Here is a 12879-nt window from a genome sequence, read left to right on the forward strand (position 1 = left end):
CTCCAGGCTTCCTGGGTGACCCAATGCCAGACTGAGGGCTTATATAGTCAGCAGCCACCCCGCCACTCCCCCCCCCAACCAAACTATTCCCAGCTGTGGGGTCAGGTCAAGCTGGGGGAATGAGGGGGGGCAGGTGGAGTAGAGGGAAGGCCAAGCCAGTTGTAGCCAGGAATAGCTCCAGGGGGAGGGGCCTCCATAGCCCCCTGAGGAGTCAGCTCCTCTGCCACCCCTAGTGAGCTCTGGGGATCCTTTGACCCTCCAGTGCTCCAGCCCAGAGAGGGTACCTACGAGGTAAGGAGGGCATCCGTAGAGGACAGCGATGGGCAAGGGGCAGGCAGGGAGGGGGAACCTTTCACCTGGAACATGATTTTAGATCAGATTGCATGAGGCCAGTTCCCATAGGCTCTCCAGGGACTTTTCTAACCGAGCCTCCGGGTGCCCAAATGTCCAGATGAGAGACACCCAAGTCTCCTTCGTGGGGTATTTCCCTTCAGCCTCTCAGCCAAATACCTTGCCTCCTCGCTGCTGACTCCCTGGTCTGGTCACTTTTCACCTGCAATCCCTGATTTCATAGGATCTCTGCTTTCCTTCTCCCTCACTCTCTGAGGGTGTCTTTACTCCTGTTGGACCAAGTGGGGCTAGAGCCCAGGGGCTCTGGGGAAGTGAGACTTCTTAAGGTGGGAGAGAGATCACCTGACGGAAAACCTTTAGCCAATCAGGCCATATCCTGATCGACCCTCCCTGCATCCAGGACTCCATGTTTTTGTGGCTCTGAAGTGGCAAAATCATTGGTTTCTCCCGATTGATTCTCCATGCCTCAGTTTCCCCGTGTTTAGTAGAAGTATTTGATCATGATGTCATCCACAACAACCTGTTCCAGGGAATGGGCTAAGGTGAAATCTAGAGACCCTTTGGCTAAGGATCACCACCTCTGAATTTCTAAATCACCTTGGGGTTCCGATGTCACCCTTATTGGGGCGAGGGATGGAGCCAAGTTACCTTTCTACCCTCTGCCTCTCTCCTTTCCCCAGGGGCGAGCTCTGGAGGGCATTTGGCCCTGGGAGAAGAATTGGTCTCTCAAATGTCCACTGAGAACTTTGCAGTGTGTGTGTGTGTGTGTGTGTGTGTGTGTGTGTGTGTGTGTGTGTATGTGTGTGTGTGTGTGACAGTGGTGGTCAATATTTGGTTGTGGTAGGGTCCCTAGGATCATGCCCACTCCCCAAAGTTGGCTTTCTCTGCCAGGTGACTCAGTGTCCGTCCTGCCTCATAGGGGGCGGACCCTGGAGACCTGATCCTTGACCTTGGATTCTGACTCTGTGGCTATAAGTGACTGTGAGTAAGCTCAAAGCACCCTGAGTCAGCCCCTGGAGAGGCATAGTACCAGGCAGGGGGGCAGGGAAGGCGATCTATAATTCCTGGGCCATCAATAGCCCTTGGAGCAGAGAAGGAAGGGGAAGGCAATCTATAATTTCTGGGGCATCGATAACCGAAGAGATAAGGGGTAAAATCTCAAATGTTTCCCCCTCCAATGTCAGTTGAAAAATTAGAGCTTTTTTTTCTGGTTACCCAGGCAGATTCAGGGCCAAGTTTTCATATTCTTTGCCCTTAGGCAAGATTCCTGCCCTTGAGATCAGATATTCTAAGTGGCTTCAGATTTCTGAACAGTTAATGGGTATCTCCTTCTCTGCACCTGGGAACTAGCTTTGCAAGTAATCAAGGCAACTCTTTATTATTCATCCCCGTGGAGGGAAGGTAGCCTAAAAAAAGCAGAGGAGCCCCAAATCCTTCCTCTTGGGGATTATTCTTATATTTGAAGAGAATCGTGTGAGATATCCCCTGAGTAAAGGGAAATAGATGAGCCTCCTCATTCTGCATCCTGGGACCACACAGCATCACCTCTTAGACTAGCTTAAGTAGGTTCAGAACATAGATATCTTCAAATATATAAATGGCTATATTATGTGAAAGAATGATTAGATGCTGAGTATATTCATATAACACATGTAAGTGCACAGAGTACTGGGTCTGGAACCAGGGATATTCGTCTTCATGAATTCAAATCTGGCCTCAGCCATTTACTAGCTGTGTGACCCTGGGCAAATCACTTAAACCCCATTTGCCTCAGTTTTCTCATCTGTAAAATGAGCCGGAGAAGAAAATGGCAGACCACTCCAGTATCTTTGCCAAGAAAACCCCCCAAAAGGGTGAAGAGTTGGACGTACTTTGGAAAACTACTCAACAACAAACATTTATATAGTGTTTATTATATGTCAGGCACTGTGCTAATTGTTTTACAATTATTTTCTCATTTAATCTTTTTTTTTTAAACCCTTAATTTCTGTGTATTGGCTTCTAGGTGGAAGAGTGGTAAGGGTGGGCAATGGGGGTCAAGTGACTTGCCCAGGGTCACACAGCTGGGAAGTGTCTGAGGCCAGATTTGAACCTAGGACCTCCCGTCTCTAGGCTTGACTCTCAATCCACTGAGCTACCCAGCTGCCCCTCTCATTTAATCTTCACACCAGTCTTGGGAGGTGGGTGCTATTTTACAAATGAGGAAACTGAGACAAACAGTCATTAAGCGACTTGCCCAGGGTCTTACAGCTAGTTTGACTGGATTTGAATTCAGGTCTTTCTAATTCTAGGCACAATGTTCTTTCCACTGTGTCCCCTAACAATATTAGCAATTCAGTGGGAAGGGATCAAGAACAGCTTCTTGTGGGAGTTGAGTCAAGTTGAGTCAGGTGGCACTTGAACATCTGACCCTTAAAGAAACAGGATTCTGAGAGCAGGAGGTGAATAGAGGAAGTCCTTCAGTTGTGGGAGGCAAGCTGAACAAAAGCTTGGAGGGGATAGACTGGATATCCTACAGAGGAACAATGAATAAGACAGTTTGTCTAGAACACAGGGCTGTTGAGGGGGAAGAAGGGGGAAGTACATCTGGAAAGAGAGCTTGGAGAATCCGAAATGCCGAAGGAGTTTGTATTTTTTTCTGAAGCAGCCTGCATCGGGCGGTGACAAGTGTAGACTTTAGCTTGAGGAACATCCATTTGTGAGTGGTTTGGAGGGTGAATTGAAGTGGAAGCAATTGGAAGGTAATACCCTAGGTGAGAGCTGGAAGGGAAATAAAATAGAGGAGTACCACGTGGCTGGGGAAAATGGTACCCAAGTGAGAGACTGTGGAATTGACAAGACTTTTCAAATGATGGGATGTGAGAGGCGAGAGAGAGGGATAGTCAAGGCTGACGTGGGGCTTGTGACTAGAAAGATGATGACACCTTCAGTAGGAATAAGGAAGTCTGGAGTAGAAGAAGATTGAGAAAGCGGGGGGCATGGGGAGGTTTACTAAGCTCTACATAATTAAAAAAAAATCTTACCTTCTGTCTTAGGATCCATGCTAAGCTGGTTCCAAGGCAGAAAGTGAGTAAGGGCTAGGCAAGGGGAGTTAAAGCCCAGGATCACATATCTAGGAAGCATTTGAGGCAAGATTTGAACCCAAAGCCTCCTGTCTCTGGACCTGGCTTTCTCTCCACTGAGTAACTTAGCTGTTCCCTTCTACCTAAAATGCAATGTTTCCTTTCATTACGAATTTTAAAAAGGATTATTCTGAAAAGGGGTTCGTAGACTTCATCAGACCGCCAAAGTTGTCCATGACACTTGAAAAGGTTAAGAACCTGTGGTTGTGCATCCACTTCATCTGAGTAACTCCAGGTTGTTGGTTTTTTTTTTTTTTTTGGTGATCATCTTGTTTGTCATTTCTTCTGGCGCAATGGTATTCCATTATAATCGTGTACCAGAATTTGCCCAGCCATTCTTTAATTGATGGACATCCTTTCAGTTTCAAAGTGAAGCGAGCAGAACCAGGAGAAGGTGTGTGCAGTAACAACAATAATGTATGATCATCAACTGTGAATGACTTAACTATTGTCAGCAATGCAAGGATCCAGGACAAGATCAGGGGACTCGTGACAAAAAAAGGCTATCGACCACCATAGAAGGAACTGATGGAGTTTTATTGTAGATTGAAGCATGCCATTCTTCACTTTAATTCCACCATGAAATTTTCTCTAGTGTAAGCGATATGTGTCTTCTTTCACAACATGATGAACATGGAAATATGTGTTGTATGATAACACATGTATAACCTGAATCATATTACTTGCTATCTTGGGGAAGGGGGAAGGGGAAGAAGGAGGGAGAGAATATGAATTGTAAAATGTCAGAAAATGATTATTGAAAATTGTACCTATATGTAAACTGGAAAATATTAAAAACTTATTATAATAAGAAAAAAAAACAAAAGAACTTGTGGCTTAGGGGAAAAGATAAGTTCTGTTTTGACCATGTTGAACTTAAGATGCCCAAGAGCCATGAATCCACCAGTCAATCAGAAAGCATTTACTACTACTAATTGTTGTTGCTCATTCTTCGTTTTTTGAAGATGACCAAAGACATTCCAAAGTGATGACTTGTGTGTGAACTGGATTGAAGTGAGGCCTATTTACACAGTCATCAGCTTCACTGTCTTCCAAAGTCATCTAAGGCCAGCATGGTAGAATGGGAGGTTGGATTAATTTACTAGACTTCAGAGTATAAATTCTGTTACTGATAGTGGACATATGACCATGGGTTTCACCCCTCTGAACTCTAATTTCCTCATCTGTGAAATGGTGATACTAAGACCTGTTGTAGCTAACTTACAGAGTTGCCACCATGGCTCAAATGAGAATGTATGCCAGCCTTAAAGCCTATCTAAATATCAGCAATTGTGATGACCTCTGAGATTCCTTCCAATTCTGAGATTCTAAGGTTCAAGCTGTTTTCTCTTAGCCAGCTAGTGCATACCAACTACCCTGGAGACTGGTCAGGCAACTGTTTGAATTTAAGACGATTACTCTAAACAAAGAAAGTATTCATTTGAAAGAGAAACAATTAAATGTGTTAGATCATCAAAATCATTGAATGTTTGAGGAGTGCCCATGTTAACAGGAACTTTACTTGAAAGTAAAGATATGGACTTAAAAACCCAAGGCAGGTCATCAGTCTCCAGATAATGCTGAACTGAGAATAAATACCAAGCAAAACTAACCTCCCTTTTTCTATCCTGCTACTCCCTCGCTTTATTTCACAGCTTGGGCCAGAACTATCTCAGCCTTTGGTGAATTCATGAATGAATTCATGGGGCATACCAAAAGCCAGGGCTATCCTGAGCCTAGTTAGGCTAGAAAACCACCTAAAAAAGATCCAGAAAGAGCAATATTCCCCATACATGCTCCCTTAATTGCTAGTTTCCAGTCCCACTGGCTGGATGTGGTTTGATTTCTTTAAAATTTGACCTTTTACCAGACCTTAATGACAAAGGGGTAAAAGCTCTTAAGCTATCCTTCATTTACAGACTGTGAGAGGGTTACCAAGAAAAGGGAGATCTTCTTTCTGTGGAGTCCCTCCTGGCCAGAGGAGCTCCAAAAAGTCTTTAGAGACTCTAGAGAGCTTCAATGATTATGGAAGGACTAGAATCAGGCTTGGGCATCAGGGAAATGGGGCACTGGAGAGTGGAGGGGAACAGAGACCAAAGGGATAGGATTTAGAAATATAGAAAGGGATATGAGACTCGAAACTAGGAGAGGCCTCTAGAGACATGTTGTGGTTTCCACTGTACTCCACAATAGAGCCATGCAGTTGTAATCATAGACTCTGGGTTGAAATCTTGGTTCCTACTAGTCATGTCAGCTTGGGCAAATTACCTAAATGCTGTAACTTGTATTCCTCTTATAAAATAAGATACTTGGCTTAGACAAAGGATCCTTAAAGGCCCAGAATCACAGAATCTTAAGATTTGAAGAATTGGAAGAGATCTCTTTGCTCAGTGGCTATCTACTAGAACCATACCTGAAAGGATGGCCCATTATAACATATTCAACTAGTCCTTATCCAGCCTCTGTTGGTAGACTCCAAGGAGGAACCCACCCACCATCTTGCAGGGTAGCCCATTCTAACTGTAGATAGCTCAATTCCAGCTTTAACATTCCGTGATCTTAGGAACCTCAGTGCCCCAGGTTCTATGGCTTTATTCACCAACTGGTATGGTTTCTCTTTGGACCAAAGACTAAATAAAATGTGAGTGGGAGGGGAGAAATAGGGAAGAGTGCTTTGGAGAGGACCAGTAAAGTTTGAAACACCACCAGAGACACAGAGATGGACTGAGGCTCAAGAAAAACTCTGAATTGTTCCCTTTATTGTTCAGTGGAATTAAGAAAGTAGAAAGGAAGATGATCCAGGGGTAAGGCCAAATCTCTTCCCTAAGGAGAACAACGAACATGACTATGCACAGCCTGTGTGATTATCACTTTAGGATAGGGCTGAGGGTGGGGGGCTGCTACTCTAGGGTATTGAGTGACTATCCATCAGTGACTGGGGCTTAGGAATCAATCCATGGACAACTCCAGGATTTGGAAGCATATTCAACCCATTGCTGAGGGTCAACTGAATGGCCAGCCTGGGTCTTCGTCTTCATCCCTTATTGCCTACTCATCTCCCCCTCCAAACTTCCCAAAGTAACCTCTAAGGCACAAAGTAGAAGAGAAGTGGAAAATACATTCAAATTTGGCAGACATTCTGATGGCTAAAGGCATTTTCTCACTAGAAAACATATTTCCCATACCCAGCTCTTATTCCCAGCTGTGGCTGGGTGATGGTGGTCGTGATAGTTGTGGGATGTATATGTATGAGAGTGCACAAACTCGTGTGTGTGTGTGTGTGTGTGTGTGTGTGTGTGTGTGTGTGAGAGAGAGAGAGAGAGAGAGAGAGAGAGAGAGAGAGAGAGAGAGAGAGACTTGAACATTGGCCCCAAGGATGGGGAGCAGGGACAGACATATGCTGGGGTCTAAGTAGAAAAGAGGGCTTCTTTGATGGCCCCTGTCAGGGGGTAGGGTTTCTGATTGCAGAAAGTACCCTGGAAGTCATCCAAGTCAAGGGCCCACACCATGGCTCCTGCCAGCTGCCTGGACTTCAAGAACTGTACCTAGCACAGAAGATGAAATGATGGGCAGGGTTAGATATCTCAGAGGACCTTGTGTTATATACATATCCAGATTGACATACATATATATGTATAGTATACTGTTCTGACAGTTTCTAACATGTTTACCATGTTAGAAGAGAAGGGTAGGGTGAGGAGGCAGGAGTAACTTAAGTCCCCAGGGACTCAGTTCCATGGTCTCCCACCCTAGAAACAGGGATGTTGTCTCTCCTTCCCCCTCCCTGCTTCCTGGGCCCACCAAAGAGGGAGGTCCCTACCTTGGTTCTGACACTTTCCTGATCCTCATACCCCACCCATTGGTTGCCTTTTGTGGCATAGGGGACCCTTTGTTCCACAATCCTCTTGACAGTGGCCCCAGGGAGGAATTCACAGACCTAAAGAGGGAGAAAAAAGGAAAAAGGAAGTACTAGTTGAGAATTTGCTCCACTTAATAATAGATCCTAGGAATGTCTCCCTACTTTTCTGGTCTTCACTTCTGCATGCAGTAGAAACATCAAGACCCGGATGGCATGAAGATATCCAGACTGACTTTTACACAAAATGAGATGCAGAGTGCCTACTGCCTAGACTCCTAGACTAGGTGCTTCAACAGCCTATAGCAGTCTTCTCTTGTTGGAATGGGAGGAAAGAGGGAACAGGGGATACTTGTCAATTGATCAATAAGTATATATTAAGCAACTACTATGTGGCAGGAACTGTGTAAGGTGAGGGAGATATAAGTACAAAAATAAAAATCTCTGCCTTCAAGGAGCTTATATGGAGGAGACAAAAATGTATGGGGTCAAGTATACTAAATCTAGAAAGGTAGATTGGGGCCATGTGGGGAAGGGCTTTAGCCTCTTCTCATCACAGCTCTCACCTACGAGAAGTTTTCTACTCTTATTCCTACCTCCCATCAGAGATTCTAGTGAAGAAGGCATGAATTGGAAAAAGATTAATAGGGAGTAGGTTCCTCAGGCTAGGCAAGGAGACTTCTTCCTGCTGATACCACCACCCCTTCCCCTTAATTACTTCATAATAGGCCAGGGTCCCTGGCTCCTTGGTGTAAAGTCCTGCAGTTCCAGGACCCAGGATTGCTGCTCCAACTTCAGTGTCTGAGGAGGCTAATGTGAAACTATTCCCAAAGGTTGGGATACCCATGACCAGTTTGTTGGCTGGGACCTTCTTCAATAGCATATAATTCACAGCATATCTCTGAGAAGGAAAGGGAAGAATATCATTAACATTTACTTGGTTGGGAAGGAAATGAAATCCAGAGATTTATGCAAAATCACACTCTGGAGCTAGAAACCAGTACATTCCAAGGGCAGTGCTTTCTTCACTCTGCCATCTTGCCCGTCCCATGGACTAGCCTACTGACCCCCAGAGGGGTTCTCTAGTTCCCTTCTATGCCCTGTCAACTTACTTCCATGTTTTCAATGATCATCTTTCTTTTCCCAACCTCACATGATTACTTACAACATTGCTGTAGTTATTATCCTTCCTTCCCTTGTAGAGGGGGCTATGGTGTCCAGTGGTCTTTTGCCAGGGTCCAATGAAGTTATAAGTCATGAAGTTGATAAAGTCTAAGTACCTGAAGGAGGATGGTAGAGGAAAGGATTGGGTTGGAGGAGAGAGAACCAGAAGTAACCATCATCTTCACTGCCATCATCATCACCAAGCCTTAACAAAGCTCATCATTATAAGCCCCACTAATTAATGAAAAAAAGGGTGAAAGAAGGTGACCTAATAGTACCAGATCACCAACTCTATTACAAAGTGGCCATCATCAATACAGTCTGTTTAAGAAATACAGCACTGGATCAGTGGAATAGATTATATACACACTACTTAGTGATAAATGATCAGAGTAATTTAGTGTTTGATAAATCAAAAGTTCTGAGCTTTTGGGAGAAGAAACTCATTGACAAAAACCATTGGGAAAATTGGAAAATGGTATGGTAGAAAATGGGGATAGACTAACGTCTCGCACCATATACTAAGATAAGGCCAAGATGGGTACATGATTTAGACATAAAGCCTTCCCTCTGAGATCATCCGTGATTTAGCCTATATAGATCTTGTTTGTACATGGCTGCTTTCATGCTATTTTCCCCATTAGACTGTGACCTTCTTCAGAGCAGGGTTTGTCTTCGACCTTTCCTCGTCTCACTAACTCTTGTAGCAGAGTGTCTGGCACATAGTAGGTGCTTAATAAATATTACTTGTTATGACCGACTCACCAACTCTTGCATGAGAGGATGAAGTCTATAGGTTGTACACTGGATATTTGAATGTGCAACGATGAATGCAGGGTTGGGGTCCACTCACCCGCTTATCACTTCACAACATTTCTTCCCAGAATTATATATTTTATTCCTATACAACATATATTTCTACTTAGAAATATATGTTGTATAGGAATAAAATAAAATAATATATAGGAATATAGGAATTATATATACTCTATATGATTGCATATCTTTATAAAGATTTCAATTGATATTTCAGATACCAATCTCTTTTGTCTCCTATCTAATCTCCATAGAGCTGTTGAAATAGTCTTCCTAAGAAAAGTTCTGGCCATGCTACTCCCCTACTCAAAAGCCTCAGATGGCTCCTGATTGTCTTGGGATAAAATACAAACTTCTCAGCTTGCCTATACCATCTGACTCTAACCTTTCTGTCCAGCCTTATCTCAAATTATCCCCCTTCATGTGCTCTATGTTATAGTTAAACTGGACTAGTCTCTCTTCCCCAAACTCAACCTTCCTCCTTCTATCTTCCGTTGCTGGGTACTGGCACAAGACTTCCCCCAAGATTGGAACATGCTCCCTCCTTGACTCTATCTCCCGGAATTAAAGGCAGCCCCCATGGGAATGAAGGCTTCTCCCAATGATGAGCATCAGAGAGAAGATGGGTTTTCAAGGCACTGGAGATGCACATTTCTGGACATGACCAATATAGGGATTTCCCACCACCCCTTGCTTTACAATACATATATGACAAAGGTTTTGTTTTGGTTTTGTTTCCAGTAGAACAGAGCAAATGGGAGGGAAAAATGAATACTTGATCATTGAAAAAATTAAAATGTAATGAAAAAAATTTCTATAAGACATATTAAGAAGATGGGGGGAAATAGAGAGGGAGCAGCTAGGTGGTGCAAAGGACAGAGCACCAGGCATGGAATCAGAAAGCTCTGAGTTCAAATCTGACCTCAAATTCTTCTTAGCTGTGTGATCCTGGGAAAGTCAACCCTTTTTGTCTTAAGGGGAAAAAAAGGATGTAAACTCTTCAATAATTATATCACCATAAAAAAAGAAAAAACCACACCAACCAAAGAAAATTATGAAGAGAAATTATGAAGAAAAAAAGAGAAAAACTGAGAAATTATGAAGAACAAGCTTGGCCCCAGAGAAGAGATATGAGAAAACAACCGTACCCCTATCAACCTTCTTTGCAGAGATGTGAGGGAAGGAGGGAGGGGGCCAAGGCTGGATATGGAACATTGTATATAATGGCAGATTTTTTTTTTTTTTGGATTGGTGTGGCGGAATTATTTTTTCCCTTCCTCTTCATATTACTTTTTAAAAAATTCTTTATTATAAGGGAAAGAAGGAAGGATATAGGGAAAATCTGGAATACTTAAAATTAAAGATATCAATAAGATCTATTAAAAAAAACCCTTATCTTTTCTTCTAGAATTGATACTAAGTGCAGATTCTAAGCAGAAGAGTGATAAGAGCTGGGCAATGGGGATAAAGTGACTTGCCCAGGGTCATCCATCTGGGAAGTGTTTGAGGTCACATTTGAACCCAGAATCTCCCATTTGCAGACCTGGCTAATAAAATCTATTTTTAAGAGAAATTCTTAAGGGCAGGGACTATATGTTTTTGCCTTTCTTTGTATTTCCAGTGTTTAGCAGAGTGCCTGGCACATAGCAAGCACTTAATAAAATCTTGTTAATTGCCTGTCTAATCCCTCTAGTTGTTAATGTTCTCACTCTCTCTCCTCAAATTACCTTATTTTATTTTCTGTGCCCATGTTGTACCAATCCACTCAGAAGAACTAAAGCTCTTTAAGAACAAGGCTTCTCATCTTTGTATTCCCAACACCTAGTGTGAACAGTGAGGAGTGCACATATTAGGCACTTCTTTGGTGTCCCCTGAACCGGATTGAAAAAAACTGCGGAAATAAATTTCTGTCCTGGAGGAACAAATTTCTTCCTTCTTGCCTCGACTTCTCCAGATGGGAAAGAACGTATGAAAGAGGTCAGTAAATTGGTTAGCTGACCCAAATGTAAACTATTGGCAGTATTCTCCCCACAGCAGCCACTACCACCACATCACTGCCATCATTATTTGTGTAGAATCTTATTCTTTGTCTCATCTTATCCTCACAATTCTCCTTCCTAATGTTTCATCTTCTTCCTCCAAGCATTTGTATAAGTTGTTTCTCGTGCCTAGAATCTAACCCATGAGCAAGGGGAGGCAGGAATTCCTTGGGGCATGTGAGATTACAGAGATGCCAACGAGATCCAGTGACCTCAGTATCACGTGGAATTAATAGCAGATCTGAGACTAAAACTGAGATTGTCCATTGTCCTTTTGTCCAGTTGTTCATTGTCCTTTCCCTTCAATATCCAGATTGGGCAGGCTGAGGTAAGGAAACAGGGGAGCAGAGATTTGGGAAGGGGCGGTTGGGAAAAAGAGTGGGGTGCTGGGCTAAAAGGAAGAGAGAGACCAAAGGAGAAGACTCACTCGGAGATTTGGGGGATGTTATAACCTGCATCTATTACCACTCTCCCGGCAGGCAGTGCTGCGCTGAGCAGAAGTCTCTCCTTCCCGGTCCTCTGGGCTTCTTTGGAGAATTCATCAGCCATTTCCTAAAAGGAAATATTTCTCACACTGGCACTGTGCTGGGAGTTTCTGATCCAATCTGTCCTACTCCCTCTATGCTGGTCAACTCTAATGGAGGCTTGAGGAAAGAGAGGTTCCTATCCTTTCACCCACTCCTTTTTTTTTTTTAAACATTTACTTTCTGTTTTAGTAACAATGGTAAGACAGTAGGGTAAGGGCTAGGCAAACAGGGTTAAGTGACTACTCAGGGTCATACAATGAGGAAATGTCTGAGGTAAGATTTGAATCCAGGTCCTCTCAATTCCAGGCCCGGTACTCTATCTACTGTGATTTCTAGCAGCCTACCACCCATTCTTTTTTACTTAAGAGGCTAATTTATACCTGTCCATTGAATGCCAACTCAGAATTATCTTCTTTCTTAGGAAAAAATCCAAACTAGAGGAGTAATCTTAAACTCCTCCCTATGTATGGATCATAGAGCTAGAACTCAATGGGACCTCAGCTGCTTTCTAGTCTTATTTTACACAAAGAAACTGAGCCCCAAGTGATTGTTTTACCCAATATCACATAGAATCAGAGGCAGGATTTGAACCCAGGCTCTTTGACTCCAAGGCCAGGGCTCTTTCCATTGTACCACTCTGATATTTATGATCTCTTGGGATCATAAGTTTTCTGGCTTAATTTTGCTTTGCTCAGACTAATAAAAGGAGGCTTTGTCTCCCTAGCACACACATAACAGAAAATTAAGGAGAATTAAAATGTATTTTGTGTTGAAGTATTTTTTTCTTAAAGGATTTCCCTCCTAAGGACTTAGATGTAAATAGAGACATTTAGGTTATCACTAAACCAGAGATGGACTTCACTGATTCAGAAGCACACAAGGAAGTATGCAGCATGGGATTAAATACTTGCCATGGAAGAAAAGAAGGAAGGAAGGAAGAAAGGAAGAAAGGAAGGAAGAAAGGAAGGAAGGAAGGAAGGAAGGAAGGAAGGAAGGAAGGAAGG

General features: G+C 43.2%; 1 protein-coding gene across 1 annotated transcript in view; it reads right to left on the reverse strand.

Moving 5' to 3' along the window:
* Positions 1-6880: 6880 nt before the first annotated feature.
* The window catches only part of CHI3L1 (chitinase 3 like 1), a 14558-nt gene continuing 8559 nt past the window's right edge, over positions 6881-12879 (reverse strand). The window contains exons 6-10 of the mRNA XM_044673811.1: positions 11776-11900; positions 8495-8609; positions 8048-8230; positions 7294-7410; positions 6881-7018 (exon numbers count right to left, since the gene is read on the reverse strand). Coding sequence (XP_044529746.1) covers positions 6881-7018; positions 7294-7410; positions 8048-8230; positions 8495-8609; positions 11776-11900 — 678 coding nt within the window. The remainder of the gene's footprint in view (positions 7019-7293; positions 7411-8047; positions 8231-8494; positions 8610-11775; positions 11901-12879) is intronic.

This window comes from Gracilinanus agilis, chromosome 4, assembly GCF_016433145.1.
Source record: "Gracilinanus agilis isolate LMUSP501 chromosome 4, AgileGrace, whole genome shotgun sequence".
In the NCBI taxonomy this organism is placed as follows: Eukaryota; Metazoa; Chordata; class Mammalia; order Didelphimorphia; family Didelphidae; genus Gracilinanus; species Gracilinanus agilis.